This window comes from Heteronotia binoei, chromosome 4 (assembly GCF_032191835.1).
Source record: "Heteronotia binoei isolate CCM8104 ecotype False Entrance Well chromosome 4, APGP_CSIRO_Hbin_v1, whole genome shotgun sequence".
In the NCBI taxonomy this organism is placed as follows: Eukaryota; Metazoa; Chordata; class Lepidosauria; order Squamata; family Gekkonidae; genus Heteronotia; species Heteronotia binoei.
The window spans coordinates 62,482,382-62,499,684 of NC_083226.1; the positions used below are offsets into that span (position 1 = coordinate 62,482,382).

Here is a 17,303-nt window from a genome sequence, read left to right on the forward strand (position 1 = left end):
GGTCGGAAGGCTTCGGCGCAGCGGCGGCAGCCCCGGCGGGCCAGCAGCACCATCCCGCCCGCCCGCGGACCGGGCTCGGGCGCACCCAAGACAGCTGCCGCGCCCGACTCTGCGCGCTTCCGCGGCCGAGCCCGAGTACAGCCCAGACGGCCCGCGACTGCCTCGCTTTCCTCCGCCGCCCGCCCCGCCTCTCCGCCCACGCTCCTCCCCGCCTGCCTCGCCGGAGGCGGCGCTTCGGCTTCTCTCAGCGCCTCCTGCGCTGCTCGCCTGCCCGTCCCGCGCCCAAGAAAGCTCCTGCCCGGGCGGAGGAGGAGGTGGGGCGAAGAGTGAGCTGCCCCCTCCCCCTCCCCCCCTGCTTGCAGAGGGCCCGCAGCGAGCCTCGTCGTGTCCTGTCCTCGCAGGGACAAGCGCGCCACCCTCTCCCTTCGCCTCTGTCAGGAGGAAGGCAGGCTAGCTGCCGGCCGTCGGGCGCAAAGGACTCCCCAAGAGGATCTGAGGAGGGTCCCCCTTGGGATGTCCCCGCAGCGGCGGAGCAGGGGAGGGGTCTGGCGGGGAGGGGAACGGCGGGGCAGGGAGCCATTGGCTGCCAGGGGGTCGCCCCCCTCTGGGACTCCGAGAGACGCGGAGACGCGAAGGGAGCTGCGGCCTCTCGCTCTCGGCTGGCTTCCTCCGGAGGAGACCGGCGGCCCTGGGCAGCCAAAGTGGGCGAGCAAAGGCCACGGAGGAGGAGGAGGGGCTCTGTGGTGGCCCAAGGAGTCCCGAGGACGGTGCTCGCACTTGGCATCCCTACGGGCAGACGAAGTTCAATGGGCTATGAGGCGGCGTCTGGGGCCCGGCCGGGGGAAGCAGCGGGTGCTGGCCAAAGTCCTGAGCCGGGGAGTGGTGGGGGGGCTCCTCCATTCAGTCCCGCGGCCCTCATCTTGCTGCTGACGAAGGATCTTCCCCTGCCCGCTTCCTTCGGCAGGCTAAAGTCTGTTTCTGGAAGGTCCCACTCTCGGCCTGAAATGGATACACTTGGGAGGGGAGGGGGAGACTCATACATAGGCCCTGCTAGTGTCTAATGTCTTTGTTCACACGTGACACGCACTTCTTGCGTCTCATGAGACTGCATACAGGCGAAGGAATCGAGAGGTGGCAACAGGTGCGGAGAGCTGACGCTTCCGGCGATGGAAATTCTGATGCCGAGAAATGCTTGTCCCCGGGCAAAACAGCCCAGTTCCTCCCTTTGGGGCGGAGAACGCCCCGTTCTCAGAAAAGGCTCTGCTACTAAAACGGTGGGTTTTGCTCTGCTGTGGAAAAGGCTTTTTTTAAACCAAAGGACAATTCCACACACACCCCACCCACCCACGCCCCCTTCCATCCGGGTGCTGCCAGAATTCCCACCCCCTTTGCCCTTAGCTTCTGCTCTGCAGTTCTGACGCCCATCTTTGCAGTTTCACTCTATTTTGTTTTAGGGGGGATGACTTTGGAGCCAAGGGGGGCGCCTCAGAGGAGGGATCGTCGTCCCGAGGATGAAGTTGTCCACTTGGACCAGGAGGCGCCCCTTGTTCGGAAAGGGCAGCCCTGAGCCCGGGAAGCGCAGCCTGGAGGCCAGTCCCAGGCAGGCAGGCAGGGGCTCCCCCCGACCCCGAAGACTCGCCTTGGGCAGCGGAGGAGGGAAGAGAAGCCCCGGCTCTGGCCGCCGGCCTGTTGTTCTGGACGACTCTGTTTCCCCGGGCAGCCCGGGCCGCGGGGATATTCAGCCCCGAGCAGTTTGCAGGAGGAGGGCGGGGGGGGGGGGGCTAAAATATACAAGGAGGCTGGAGAGAAACGAGCGTTGCGCTGCTGCAGCAAGAAAGGGGGTGGCGGTGGGGACCCGGGGAGCTGCCCAAGGGATCTGGGCCGCCTCTGGCCAGGCCCTGGAAAAAGGGGGCACTCTGGAGGAGTGAAACCGGCGGCGGGTGGGGGGGGGGTGCCTGGAAACCTCAGCCCGGGCCGTGTGGGCCCGTAGCCCCCGGGGGGCTCTCCCCTTGGGCTGGGAATGGCTTTGCCAGGCGCGGGTATTTGCCAACATCGCCCCAGCGGGCCGGGTGTGCGTGGAGGCCCCCCGCCGGCGCGCCTATTGTAAGGCGACACCTGAGCAGAGGCGGCCCCAGGGCTGCGGGCAGAAAGGGTTTAGTCAAGCACATGATGAGATCCCCGCCGAAAGCCATTCAGCAGCCGGGCCCGCGGGAAGCGGCCCCGCAGCAGGGACTCCGTTGCCAGGGCGGCTAAGCTCTTAATTGGGGGAAGGAGCTCCGCAGCCCCCGCGGCCGGCAGGGAACCTCGAGGTGACTCGAGGGGGCGCCCACAAGAATGGCTTGAAAGGGGCCCGCCAGATGGTCCCAATCAGCGCCGGGCACTCCCGCCTTTCGCCAGCCGGGGGGGGGGGCTCTTCGCGAGAGCCCCGGCGAAAGAAGGGCCTCAGAGGAGGCTGGGAAGCCGAGCGGGACTTTCGGGGGAGACCCACCCCCGGCAAGGCTCCGCTCACAGGCTCCGCGCCGTTTTGTGTGTGTGGGGGGGGGGGGAGATGCGCGCTACTTGTGCCCGTCTGGACACACCGCTTTCGGCCCGAACGTGGCATATTTGAAGGAAGCACTGGAAGGAGGGAGGGGGGTCTGATTCATTTCATTTGAGATTTACTTAGTTAACTGGAGCTTTATTTCTGAGTCAGCTTGCCCAAGTTGCAGGGTGGGCGGACACGCGTAGTTCTTAAAAGCAAAACGTTGTTCTGAGCCGGGTCCTGAATTCTCCTGGAAGTCTTATTTTAACAGTGATGCTTGAATCGGGATTAACACGTCTGGGAAACTAGAGGAAACGCTCGTCTCCCTCAATTTTGGGCGCCTATTAAGACGAAGTCAATCCCACCAGCTGTTGTTCCGGCAAGGAGCACATTAAAATCCCGGCTTCTCTCGTGGGTAGACTTCTGTCCTCCTCGAGATTCCCCCCGGACTTAGCTGAAGGTGCGATCTGATGCGGCCTTCATGGGGCAGGTGGTGTCACCCCCAGGAAACGCGCCCCGGAGCAGGAGGGCCTGAGAAAAAGCAGTGGGGGCCAGGGGGGCTGAGCCTGCGGCCATGCGCCTCCCTTAAGAGCCGCCAAGTTTCCTTCTGAACAAACGCGTTTTGGTTCAGAAGGGCCAGAGATATTGTCTGCGACTCTCTTCGTTTGAATTAAAAGCGGTTCCCCAATTCTCCTAAGATGCAAGTTCTACTGCTAGAGGAGGTGACTACTGCGCGGCTTGTTAGGAGCGGCCGTTTTCGTTTTTACCCGAGGTGCTTTCGCAGGATGCTCGGCTCGGCCAGCCGCCAAGCTACAACAGACGCCCAAGAAAGTCCCTTTCAAAGGAGCCCCTCATTTTGGCCCAACAGTGGGCCGGTGATTGGCCGGTTTGAATGGCCTTCTTCACGGGAGAAGATGGGAGGGGGTTGCGGGGAAGGCTCCGGCTGGATTTCCGCCCCCCTCCCGGCCCGCGCTCGGAAGGAACCGCGCGATGAACCGTAAAGGACAGCAGGGCTTTCACACGCACCAGAGGTGATTTAATCTGTAGAGGAGAGGTGCTCCCGCAAGCGCCTTGGAAACACCTGGGACATGAGCGAAGGCCGCTGATTCCCAGCCATTTATAAAAATTGGGTGACACTTTTTTTGTTCGCGTTAAGTCCCCCGCCCCCTTTAATGCCCGTTTCTAGACGTCCTGAGTCGGATCATTGGCACCAACACAGACACACACCCCCTCCACAATTACTTGTTGCTATTTACACAGGGTAGGTTCGTCTCTGTCATTGGCAGCCTCATTATTTAGAGAATGTAGGTGCATCTTCATATGAAATAGTCACATAAAGAATTAGAAGAGAAGGAGGAGAAGAGTTTTGTTTGGAAGTGAATGAAAAGAGCCGCAGGCCCGCAGAACACTTAGTCATAACCCCAAGTTTTTACTTGAAACTGGATTAAATGGGCTCACTCCCAGGTATTTTTGCAAAGGACTACAGCCTTAGGAAGTTTGTGCTCAGGGAAGAGAGCGCCGCCCAATCTAGGGATTCGTAATAAAGATGCTGGTTCTTTCATGGCGATTTAAAACGAAGCCTTTTAGGAGAAGTTCAGACGTGAGTTTAATTCTTCCCTGCTGACTTTCAAGTGTGGCGTGGTGAGATGGAGGCACAAGGGCTGGAAGGGCGCGAGGGATGCGTGCTGCACGTGTAAGTAGAAAGACTCGGGCCCCGGGATCTGCCCTCTCCCCGCCCCGCGGCGTCCCCTCCCCAAGCCCAAGTTCTGTGGACGGGATTGCGGTTGTGCCGGTTGAGGTTCCCTAAACCAGCCGGCCCAAACCTTTCCACGTCGGCTCGGCTCCCTTCTTCCTCAAGAGACATTTTTTAAAGGGAAGAAAGGAAGAAACTCTACCTGCCTGGGTTAGGCTGCTGCAACCTGCTAAGGTGACAGTCCGCTAGCGAGAGCCTCGTTATACCTTTATAAAGAGGCCGTGTGACCGATGAGATGTTTCGGGCTTGATCGCTCATATGAAGCCATATATTTGCCCCGGAGAAAGAGGTGTGTGTGTGTGGGGGGGGATATATCGAACTCCGGAGGCCCCTGCGGAAGGAGGCGCGGTGTGTGCAGGAGAGGGGGGAGAGGGAGGGAGTCTAACCCTGCCTCGCCTCTTCAGTATTGGAGCTAAGAAATCAATGCCAAGCCCAGGAGGACGCTGGGCCCCGCGACCGCTGGATGATGCCCGCCCGCCCTGGAGTGAAACTCGGAGAAAGAAGGATCGGGGCGCTTTTGAGATGTTGCACAAAGGGAGCCTTTCCCCGGATGGGAGACAAGGCGACCGGGAAGTTTCAGTTCTGCGGCCTCTCAGGAAGGATTCGGCTAGGATGGACCCCCCCTCCCCTCTCTCTCTCCCTCCCCCGAGACGAGGCCTGCCGGGTCTCCTCTCCCTTGCTCTTATTCAAAGACTGCAAGGGAGCTAATTGGAGAGTCTTAGAAAAATGCCTCCCATTAAGACGAGAAGCCTACAGAAAAGGCGACCCGCTGGCACTTCACAGCAGAGCCCGCTGGCGGCGGCGGGGGGAGAGCAAATCTTTTGGCGAAGTGATGTGAAATTGACAAAATCAGTTCGGGAAAGGGGAGGGGGTGGGAGAGGCGCTGACATGAACTTGACAAAAGAATCGCAGACAGGCCGCTAAACACCAGCAGTCTGATCCGATGTTCAGGGCAAAGGGTCTCTTCAGCAATTTCTTGGCTTTTCGCATTCTTCACACCCCCGACTGCTGCCAGTCAGTTCTGCGCTAAATGAGCTGACATTTTACATCCAAGGCATAAGCGGGAGAACTTGCTGGGGAAGGCAGCGGCACCCCCTGGCCTGGGCATTCTGGACCGGCTCAGAAAGGACTCTCACTCACACAAGGGGACCCCGGAGTCTTAAAGGTCGGGACTGCTTCCCTTCCACCCGGGATCTAAAACCTCCATGAAATCACTGAAAATTCCCCGGAAGGAGTAAAGTTAAGCATGGGTTGCAATGCGGGATTGCAAAGGCTGTGGTGGCCTGCCAACTGGTGAGCAGAGGTGACGTTCTTCTGATTTTCCAGAAATGGGGGGCAAAAGTGAGCAGAAAGCTTAGATGGAGAGGGTCTACACCTGAGCTTTCCGCTCACATTTGCTCCCCATTTCAGAAGTTCACTGGTTCCACCCCTGAAGGGTGACATTAGAAAATTTTAAAAATCTCACAGGTCCCTATGACCTCATGTAACATGCATCAGTTTTGTGTATGCAGGTGGAAACTTACATCCAGAATAAAACTTTGTTGGTCTTCAAGGTTCCACCGAACTCAAACTTCTTTCTATTGCTTCAGACCAACACGGTAAGGATGGAAATCTATTTATAGTCCTCCTTTCTCAGACAGACTTGAATCAATTTATACATTTAAAAACAATGCCGTAAGAGTAACGCAATATTTTCAACCAAGGATGCAATAAAACTAAATCATGTAACTTTGTGCTGGGTAAAGCAGTCTCAATTCAAGTGACTTGGGGATGTGGAAAAAAATCTGAAGCCAGCAAGAGAAGCACAATAGTAGCGGATCAAAGTTAGTTTGTCTATATGCTCTGAAGCCCTTTTAAGTGGTACACACTCCAGGCAACACACTGCTGGCATTAAAACAAAAAAGGGTCTGAGGATGAGACTTACCGATACAGCTCCAAGCACTTGCTCAACACTATCTGTTCTTTGGAGAGGAACTCACACAGGAATGTTAGGCTACAAATAAATCAACTGGTGCTAATGGTTCAATCCACAGCTGCTTGTATGTGAGATTTCAACTGTCCTGAAAACAACCTATCCTTCCAGAAAGAATACATTTAGCAGAAGCAGCCTATAAATGGCTGTTGCCTCACCTGCTGAAGGGCTCAGGTGACACGTTCTGTTGCCAAGAGTAGTTGCACATAAAAAGAAAAGGGAGTAGTACAACTTACAGCATGAATTTTACTCCCAAGTAAGCAGCTTGTGTGAAGCTACCCGCCAAGACAGAACCCCCTCTGTTAAACCAGGTCTGTTCTAACAAGAGCTGGATAGTTTTCAGGCATCCACTGTGCTTGTTTTTAAATACTGAATGGAAGATAAGGTCTGGGTGCAGAATGGTCCTGAACAAAACTTGCATTTCAGAGACATATGCAATACAAACAAACCCTTTTGAATTTTCAAGTTGTGAGTCATGTATGCAAATTCATGTCTGGATTTTCTTTCTTTTTAAAAATCTTTACTGAAAACCTGCTTTGCTATGGGGTCATATTTCTAGATTTTTATTTCCAAAACAAAAGATCAGTGGAACTGGATTGGCCAGATTTGCACATACACAAGAGGAAGCAATTTGCAGTTGGCCACAAAAATTCCTAGCAAAATCAAAACAAACTCATTTATGGTTGCCAATTTTATTTTCAGAGCGCTTTCCTTAACACCATCAGATCTGGAACGTATTTGGCATGCACATGCAGTGATGAGAAAAGCTTCATCTGCTGAGTCTTGTAATGTAGTTTTAAAAGCACTGGAGCCTTGTTAAGAAAAAAGATGGCAACCCAAGCCATTTGCCTGATGATCTTTATTTTGCCTCTATATTCAAAAGTTACATATGAACCCATGGCAAAGCTCCCTTTGGTCCAAAAATTTCTCCTGTGTCCTCCTGTAAGGATTATTAAGAACTGTTTCCACCCTGCCAAATGCCACATTTCCCAAGTTAGGAAATATTAGTAAGATTTTTAGGGAAGTGCTGTTCAGAAGAGCTTGTTTTATTGTTGCGGTTAAGTTCATGCAGAGAAACTGGGTAATTTGCTGTCTTGGACCCTCATAGGAAGGAAAAGACAGGGCAAAAGTATTTTTTTTTTTAAAAAAAAAATCTGATGCTATTTTTGTGCTTGAGACTACTGGGAGAGGAAAGGAACAAATCCAAAACTGTAACCTCCTCTTGCATTCACATCCCTGCAGTTCTTGATTCATTGATCCACAACGTTAAGATGAAGTGCACCGTGCACAGCACCCTCTGGACACTAGAGTCCAGTAGCACCTTTAAAACTATTTTATTGAAACAGAACTCTCTTTGTCAGATGCATAGAGGGTATGTAGAAATAAGCCAGAGATATATAGGTGGTAAGTGGAGGGGGGGAGTGGATGCAGGAAGTGAGTGCCATGCAAATGTAAAGCAGCACATTCTGCTTTATATTTACATGGCAATTGGTTTACATTTACATGGCACTCACTTCTAGCATCCACTCCCCCCCTCCCCTTACACCTATATATTTCTGGCCAATTTCTACATATGCATCTGATGAAGAGAGCTGTGTTTTTCAAAAACCTATGCTATTAAAATAGACTTAAAAGGTGCTACTGGACTCTTTACTTCGTTGCAGCAGCAGACTAACACGGCTGATTCCTCTGGATCTATGGACAATATTATGTATCTGCATCACCCAGTTGCTTAGTGGACAATTGGCACCCATTTCACTCAACTGTTGATGACCAGAGGACTGTTGAAGGCAACCCAGATGTCTGAACTAGGATGAAAGAAATTCCATGTTCAGGAGATTTCGAGACTGTGTCTTCCAGTGGTTAGAGGTGACCATGGATCTTGCAAGCTCAGGCTCATCCTCACTTAGCCCTCCCCATCCCTTCCATTCCTTTGTTGCCAGCCATCACAGTGCTGGTGCTTTTATCAGCCTTCTTTGAAACTTTCGCACTGAACACTGAAATACACATTCTCCAAGAAACACATTTGCTTGAATACTTCCATAAAAGCCAGTCTCCTTCTTGTCTCTGTTCTCTATGTGTGCACTGAGACTCTCATTACCTGCTTCACATGTGATGACTGACTTTAGGAATATAAAAAGTATTCTGCTTATATACATATAAAGAATTAATAATCTGTTCCATGTGGACTAAATTGACATTTGTTTGGGTATTTCTATTTACTTGGAATGTAGAAGAGGAGGTGAACTAAGAAACCTAAAAACTATTTTAAAGGAATGGATTAAGATTACCTTCCTGTATATAAAAGGTGTTTATATAACTGAATCAGCTAGAATTTCATGATGCATGCAATTTGTAATTTATATAATATCCAGTGCTACATTTATTAAAATGGGGTTTACTGTTCCTGGTATCTTCCTTTGTATTTTGAACACACAGGCACAAATTGCCAAAACCACCTCCATGAAATAGTTACTACATATGAGCAGAAGTAGTCTTGGCACCACACACATTTTACTCATGGGGTGCTATTAATAGCAAAATGGCCATCCTCCCAAGACTGATCCTAGAAATACAGCAGGAAGGCTACCAATGAAAGATTGGATGCACAAGCTCACCTGCCTATGAAATGCAAATGTTTGCCAGCACACACGAAACACGCACAAGTTTCGGCTTGGAGAGGCAGGAGTGGCCACAGTAACAGCAGAGTGGCAAATTGACACTTGTTTTGGTGCCTGCAGAGCAGATGCCATTCACCATTCTCACAATATGTTTGCCTTGTTACCAGGGTGTGCATATGCGTTCGTGAGAATGGTGAATGGACAGGTTTCAAGCCTCCCCAATGCATTAGATACTAAATTTCAACAACCCCCCAGAAATTACAAGAGAGACAGGAGAAGCAAATCCCACCTCCTGGCCTCCAGTGCCTCTTTCACTTAAGAGTACAGTCTTATTCTTGAGCTACCCTCTGCTCCAACTGCGCTTTTGTCACAATGGCAACAGCAGCAGCAGCAGCAGTAGAAGCAGCAGGGCATCCAACTGCAGTAGCAAGCTGACAAGTGTGATAAAATGATCTTCCTTAACTAAACTCGTAAAGCACTGGGCAATAAAACTCAATCTTCTGTAAAATCCAATTAAGTCATTATCTGACTGATTGTATCTTTAATTGAAAAGAGAAGTGACAGTAAATTTCTGTGATATATCAGGATCAATCGATACCGCTATACGATTCAGCCCCGAGAAGTGATTTATAATGTCAAACCCATATAGGTAACTCCACATTATTCTCTCTAAAACCACTGGTGGATGAAATTAAGAGTAAGTGCATTTAATAAAAAACAAGATGGTCAGGTTATTGATTACAACAGATGGGGGTGAAATCAAATAGATGTTTTCAAAGCACAGAGTGAAGAAAATACAAGTAATTTCTTTTCCCCCCCTGTTTTAATGCAGCTCACCAACTATACACACAAGGAAATTTGGTCATCAATAACATTTTTATTTCAGGTACTGCTGCAACTACAGTGAACAATGAATACGATTTTTTTTAAAGACTAGTTTCATTTCAGGTTGGCTTCTGTAACCCAAGGAAAGTACATGCTAAGCAATTTTTAATACAATGCTGCAAAATCCATAGTAACTTTTTAGAAGATACTGCTCATATGAAGCTAGGATCGTAGCCTAATGCAAATAGGTTAACTCATAAAATGCAAAATTATGTTAATGTCATGTTGCTGAGAGAACACATGCCTGTTCAGAGACTGGCATCTTCCAACAAGCAACCATAAAAGTAACTGAATTGCAGAGGGTTTTTCCCCTCCTTTAAAAAGCTATCGTTCTTAGACATATTTTCCCCACTGGAGTTTGTAAACCCTGGAGGAGCCCTATATCTTCTGGGGATCCTTTGCTCTTCTGTAGCCTCTTAAAAGTTTTAAGTGAAAACATTTACTTTGTGCAAAGAATTTATGAACCTTTTATGGCAGTTCCTAAAATTCTCACTGCATCTAAAACTGTATTTATCTTCTTCTGAACATTGTTAAGGCATTAACTAAACCTCTTTGCACTATAGAAATCTTATATACACAAATTTAAGTATCTTATCAGTTCATCCAACTGTGATTGCATGTTATTGGCAAAATACCCTGTTTTTATAACTACAATTATATCTCGTAATTTTTGTTTAGTGTCCCTTGAATGGACAGCACAGAAATGGCCACAGCAATCTGTATGGCTGTGGTCCTTCAACTAGTGTAGCAATCTGATGTTCAGTACCCACCACAAGCATAAAGGGGATAAATCAAACATTTCTTTTCCAACAGTTACTTCTGCATCAATCATCGCAAAACAGACAAACACAACAAGAAGGCACTTCTCCAAGGGATCCAGGATTTGCTCAGCATCGCTTATTCACCATCTTCCAGGACAGCATTAACGGTGAACGTACCAGAATCGGAGGTCGACTCACACTCCAGAACAGCTTTGGTGCTCTCATTGCTGATGGGAGAACTGCTGGAAAGGGAAACCAAGCCAGAATCCTGACTACTGGGTGGTGAAAATACTGAGGAGGCAATGGAGAAGAGGGAGGGTAAAATGAAAAAACCACAATTAAAGAGGGGGAAAAAGAGAGCGCATCACATACACACACAAAACCACAGCAAAATCAGGCCACAGGAGAATCACTCCCACCTCTTATCCCACCAATGATGCATCTCTCCCACTGCTGTTGGGGATGGAATGTGCCCCTTCATTTTTGGTACTTTGGGTTACACATGTGATAAAGAGTATTTCCCCCTCCAGCACCCATGAATCAGAAATTGCACCCTTATTTCCTTCCACCAGGACACCCTTTTCCCAATTCCTACTGAATCTATGCTGACCACTGGGGGTGTTTTATGACTGCTGCTTCTTCTCAGAGCTTGGAATCAAGGACACTTAATGAAAACTGGATCAGAAAAGGGTTTCTCTCTGGGCACAACTGTGATTTCTCCTGTAATCCTGGAGAACAAAATAAAAAAGCTCCAAACAGCACCCATGGCATTCCTAAAGCAGTTGGGGCAATCTATATAAGTCAGTGCACCTGGATCCTTCAGGAAAGCATATAAAAATTTTTCATGTAATTGTTGAAGAAGTCTGTCCATATTAAGAACTGGCTCTTGAATTGGCTCCTAAGTTATATTTGAACAGCATCCAACATCAACACAGTTAATGATATGCCTTAGAATGTACTGCTTATCAAAATATAGGACATAACAAGGAATTGTCTCTTTCATTCTGTGTTGGACTTTGGAAAAGTCAGCAATGATGATCTGGGCTGCTCTGCTCCCAACAAAAGGCTCAAGAGAGGAAAGAAACTTGTGACAACCACATGTAATCACTGATTACTAAGCCATATCTATTATCCTTGCTGATCCCACACAATCAAGGCAATGAACATAAATTTCTGCATGGATTCATGTCCTGCTTTTGGAAAGTTTTAGCTGAGCACCAAAAGCACAACAGAATCCGGGTCAGTGCTACTCAGTAGGCCACCTCCTAGGGAGCCATCTGGCCACAGGGGCGGTGAGTGCCCCCTCCCTGTGCACCACCTTGGGCCCCATCCCATCCCCTTGCACTTGCCGTTGCCTGCCTCTCTGCTGTCCTCCTCTGCCTCACATGGAGTGCTGCAGGTGGTGGCGAGGAAGGGGCTGACTTAGGCATACCACAGTTGCTGCAGTAGGACGGGGAGGGGGAAGCCTGAGGGTAAACTGAGGCCATCCTTTCCACACCTTCAGACTCTTGGCAGCTTGTGTGTGTTAGCACCCAGCCAGCAAACAATTTATCCCTTGCTGTGGAAAGGCCTGGATGCATTCCCTCATCCCTCCCTCCATCTGCCATTGCCACTGGCAGTCCCACCCACTTCCCCATGTGCAGAACCAGACTGTATGCTGGAAGGTGGAAAAGGCCTGACAGATGCTGCTTCTAATGGTCTTCTTTCAAGCCATGGGGTCTGAGAGCAGTGGCAGCATCTTTGAGTGGTCACTGAAAACAGGCCTGGTCCCAGGCACTTTCCGCAGCTTAAGGAGATCAGCAAGGGGGTCTTCTGGAAGGGCATAAATTAAAAGATGGGGCTTTGGGCTCATGAGAGATGGAAAAGGTGGGCTACTATCCTGTGGGGATTGTTGAATGCTGCTGGCTTCCCTTCCTCCTTGGAAATGCGGAGCCTCACTGTCTTTCTCTTCAGCACAAGGATGAGAGAATCAGAAATAGCTCAGCCAGGGGAGATAGCTGTGCTGTGAAGGAAGGATTCCTCGAACTTGCATGCCACCTGAGGGAAGAGGCAGGCAAGGGCAGCCTCGCCTCTCGGGCCCGCTGCTGCACTTGCCTTCATCACCTCCAGTTCCACACCACCACCACGCCCCGCCCAGGCACACACGGTGGTTGGTTTTGACTTTACCCATGGGTGAGGGGGAGGAAGGGCACAGGCAGCGGGGCAGGAAGTCAGGGGGGGGGGCCTTGCCTAGGGTGCCAAAAAACCTGGCACTGGCCCTGAACAGAATAAATGCAACACTTTATCATCTGTGTTTGCTTTAAAAAAAACTTTACTAAGAGATAAGAGAGGGAAGGGTGCATTGGAACTGAAAATAACAAAGCATGAACAGACTAAGTAGCTTCTGCTGATCTAAACTCCATCCTGGCTAAAACTCTTGTGGTCTCTAGAACAAAGAAAATGAAAGTTCCTCAAAGCTGCCTACATGACTAAAAGCAAGCAATAACCCCAGTAAAACTGCTTAACCAATAGAGTAACTTAGATATCCTTATTTAGAATAGCTCCTCCTTCTTCTCTAGAAGGAAAATCTACATGATGTGTAATTGGCCCTATGCTAATAACTAGCTGTAAACACAAACTCTTTCATGACACAAGTGGATTCACTCGCATATTCTAATACCTGCTCTAGTGTGAGAAGTACCCAAGTGATGCGGGTCCATCATACACTAGACTAGAAGAAGTTTTCACATGTCCCTCTGGAGACATCTGAGTTAATCACAGGGAGGTAGTTTTGTACTTGCAGCCACATTGCCAAGTTTACGCAGATAGTAGGTCCAAATAATTGGTGCTGGGGAAGGAGCACATTAACCAAAACAAGACAGGAGGGAAGAACCCCATCTGCACAATAATAAAGCAGAACCTCAAAATGGAAGTATTAAAGAATATAAAAACAAAAACAGTTCAAGAAATATTTGCAACATTTCCTTCTACAAAAGATACAAAAAACAAAGCAAAAGGGTCTGTGACCTTGCACACCTTTGATGAGTCAAGATCCACCCACAGTACTCCCTTCCTGCCTAGCCGGGATGTAATTAAGGAGAAGCTGCAGTGGTAATTTCTCTCCTCATTAACTTCCTGATTGGTTTGAGGCTCAGAATTCCATCGGGCTGCCGTTTGTCACCAAATCCAAATGGCCAATCGTTAAGACTAATGTTTGTGTAACTAACTGCCAGCATCTGTCATGGCTTCTTGTACAACAATAATAGTGAAAGGGTAACATTCATGCTCCTCTGTTAATTCAGCATGTATTCATCAATAAGGAAATCTATGATGTAATTAGCAAAATGCATTGGTAGACAAGTGCAAGAGAGTCATTTGTAGAAAACTAAATCACAGGAGAAGTTGCAGGAGTCCTTAATACTACCCATAATACTTACTCAATTTTCAGTGTTTATAGTTTAGCAGAGAGTAATGCTAAGATCTTTTCGTTACAGAGCAATTCAACTCCCCTTGACTTCACTGATTTAAAGCAGCTGGATTTCACCCAGTATTTTCAAACTATGGTGGATCTAATAAAATCCCTTACACACAAGGGGTAGTGTTAATGTCCTTAACTCCATCATTAAACCATTAGGTGTTAAAAAGAAAGATGCTGACATCACTGAGCATGCCAATTCACATGCAAGAATCCATAAAGGGGGCATTTAAGAACTATTTTAAGTATTACTAAATGACAGATCCTCAGCCATCTGAGGCTCCACAAACTTGCAGCTGCTGTCCCTAATCTTGTAAAAATCTAGATTCTTCCCTTTGTTCCTTATCTGCAAACAACGGAGAGGGATCATGTCTAAGTTAGGCCACTCTGAGGCATACAGCAGTCTTTCTGTGGAGATAGGAAAGAAGAGGGAGAGGGCAGCTCCTCACAGAGAGGGAGCTTCTCCCATCAGAGGGATAGAAACCTTTGGCCTACTCCCACCCCTGGATGCGGAAGGGAGAAGAAAACTCATCCAAGGAAGTCTTCTGTCACTGCTGAAGCACAATCTTCTTATCGCTTTTTTCCAATCAAGTCACAGCTGATTTATTATGACCCCATGAGATTTTCAAGGCAAGAGACATCCAGAGGTGGCTTGCCATTGCCTGCCAGCACATCACAACCCTGGCATTCCTTTGACACCTCCCATCCAAATAGTCTCCAGGGTCAACCATGTTTAGATTCTGAGATCTGATGGCATCAGGCTAGCCTCAGCTGTCTAGCTCTGGGCTCACATCATTTAATGCCATTAAAGATAATGAGCAGTGCAGTGCTTTATGAGTCCTTCGAAGTCTAACGCAAGAACAGTAGTGGTCATCAATTTATGGGTAGGTGCCATTTCATTAATTGGGAGGTGCTTAGAAATGTACGAACATGTCTACATGCTGAAACTGAGTCTTTTGGTTGGTTGACATTGCTAGGCAAACTGTTTGGACAGAATTACTAGCTGCGAAGGACAGAACTGTGGTATCCTTTAACAGTTGCATTTTTAAAAGGATTTCAGTAGATGTAGTTTATTCAGCCTTCCTGACAAGCTGTGATTGCCAAAATTTTCCCTTCAATGTAAACACTAAAATACAGCAGTCTGATTCTCCTTTGCATCTGACTCTGCCTTGACATTTAACTTGAACAGTTAAGAACATAAGAGAAGCCATGTTGGATCAGGCCAATTGCCCATCCAGTCCAACACTGTGTCACAAAGTGGCCAAAAAACCCAAGTCCGTCAAGAGATCCACCAGCCCTTCCATTGTGCCCCTCCCCCCAAGCACAAGAATACAGAGCATCACTACACCAGACAGAGAGTTCCAACAATAAGCTGTGGTTAATAGCCACTGATGGACCTCAGCTCCATATGCTTATCCATCCCCCTCTGGAAGCTATCTATGCTTGTAGTCACCACCACCTCCTGTGGCAGTGAATTCCACGTTAATCACCCTTTGGGTGAAGAAGTACTTCCTTTTATCAGTTCTAACCTGATTGCTCAGCAATTTCACTGAATGCCCGAGTTCTTGTATTGTGAGAAAGGGAAAAAACTACTTCTTTCTCTGCCTTCTCTATCCCATGCATAATCTTGTAAACCTCTATCATGTCACCCTGCAGTTGACATTTCTCCAAGCTAAAGAGCCCCAAATGTTTTAACCTTTCTTCATAGGGAAAGTGCTCAACTCTTTAATCATTCCAGTTGTCCCTTTCTGCACTTTTTCCAATGCTATAATACTTTTATTGAGGTGCAGTGACCAGAATTGTACACAGTACTTCAAATGAGGCCGCACCATCAATTTATACAGGAGCATTATGATACTGGCTGATTTGTTTTCAATTCCCTTCCTAGTAATTCCCAGCATGGCAGTAGCCTTTTTTATTGCAATCGCACACTGTGTTGACATTTTCAGTGAGTTATCTACCACAACTCCAAGATCTCTCTCTTGATCAGTCTCTGCCAGTTCACATCCCATCAACTTGTATTTATAGCTAGGATTTTTGGCCCCATTGTGCATTACTTTGCACTTGGCCACATTCAACGTCATCTGCCACGTTGACGCCAACTCGCCCAGCCTCAACAGATCCCTTTGGAATGCCTCACAATCCTCTCTGGTTTTCACCACCCTGAACAATTTAGTGTCATCTGCAACCTTAGCCACTTCACTAAGTTTCAGTATATTGTTTTCTTCCAAGGAGGTCAACTGTTGCAAAATTTATGTGGACACTGGAAAATTGAGGAAGGCAACAATCAACTTAGAGAGAAAAATCCAGGCAGCCTATGTGTGGGACCAGCCTCAAAAAACATTCAAACACCCTCCCAAAAAGTTATCATTTTCTCCAAGATATAATTTTGTTCAACTTTCTTCCCTTACTCATTCTCCAAAGGACAAAGACAGGTTGCTTACCTGTAATTGTAGATTTTCGAGTGGTCATTCACACTCATGGGATATAGCGCCTGCACCAATCCCCCGAATCGGTACCTAAAAAGCCCGGGATTTTTTCACGCTCGGCACCAGTGAGCATGCACAGGCATCCCAGTATGCATGCTCACCGGAGCCAGCGCAAGGATCCCACCAGTTCCTTCTTGACTGCTGGAAGCCCCTAACATAGGGAGACCATCAGCAGTGGGGAAGGAGGGCGGGTAGTGTGAATGCACAGATGACCACTCGAAGATCTACAGTTACAGGTAAGCAACCTCTCTATCTTCTTCGTGGTCTCTGTGCTTCACACTCATGGAAGATTAGCAAGCAAGACATACCTGGAGGCGGGAAGACAGTCAACCAGAAGACACAGCTTGCAGCACCGCAGTTCCCAGATGAGTCCTCTGCTGAGCATGCACATCCAGAGTGTAGTGCTTCATGAAAGCATGCAGAGGACCAGGTGGCAGCCTTGCACACATCCGTCAGGAAAACGCCTTTCAGGAACACCACCGATGTCACCATCGCTCTAGTAGAGTGTCCACGAATGGGCTTAGGCAATGGCTTATTTGCCAGCAGGTAGCACAGTTTGAGCCACTTTGAAAGCTGCTGAGATGAAATTCTGGAGCCCAACTTAGGAGCAGCATAAGAAACAAAAAGATGCTGGTCCTGACGGAAACTTTTAGAACGACTCAAATAAAACAATAACGCACGCTTAACATCCCAACCGTGCCACCGACGTTCCTCATCCGAGGAAGGCAAGGGATAAAACGCGGGTAACCAAATGTCCAACTTAAGGTGAAACTGGGAAACCACCTTGGGAAGAAAAGACACATCAGGAGCCAATTGACACTCAGGACTCCTGAAAAACTAAATATGG

At 48.4% G+C, this 17,303-nt stretch overlaps 1 protein-coding gene across 1 annotated transcript in view; it reads right to left on the minus strand.

Moving 5' to 3' along the window:
• Positions 1-9,725: 9,725 nt before the first annotated feature.
• The window catches only part of DMRT1 (doublesex and mab-3 related transcription factor 1), a 106,792-nt gene continuing 99,214 nt past the window's right edge, over positions 9,726-17,303 (minus strand). Inside the window, exon 5 of the mRNA XM_060237414.1 lies at positions 9,726-10,804. Within this exon, the coding sequence (XP_060093397.1) occupies positions 10,650-10,804 (155 nt within the window). The 3' untranslated portion in view covers positions 9,726-10,649. The remainder of the gene's footprint in view (positions 10,805-17,303) is intronic.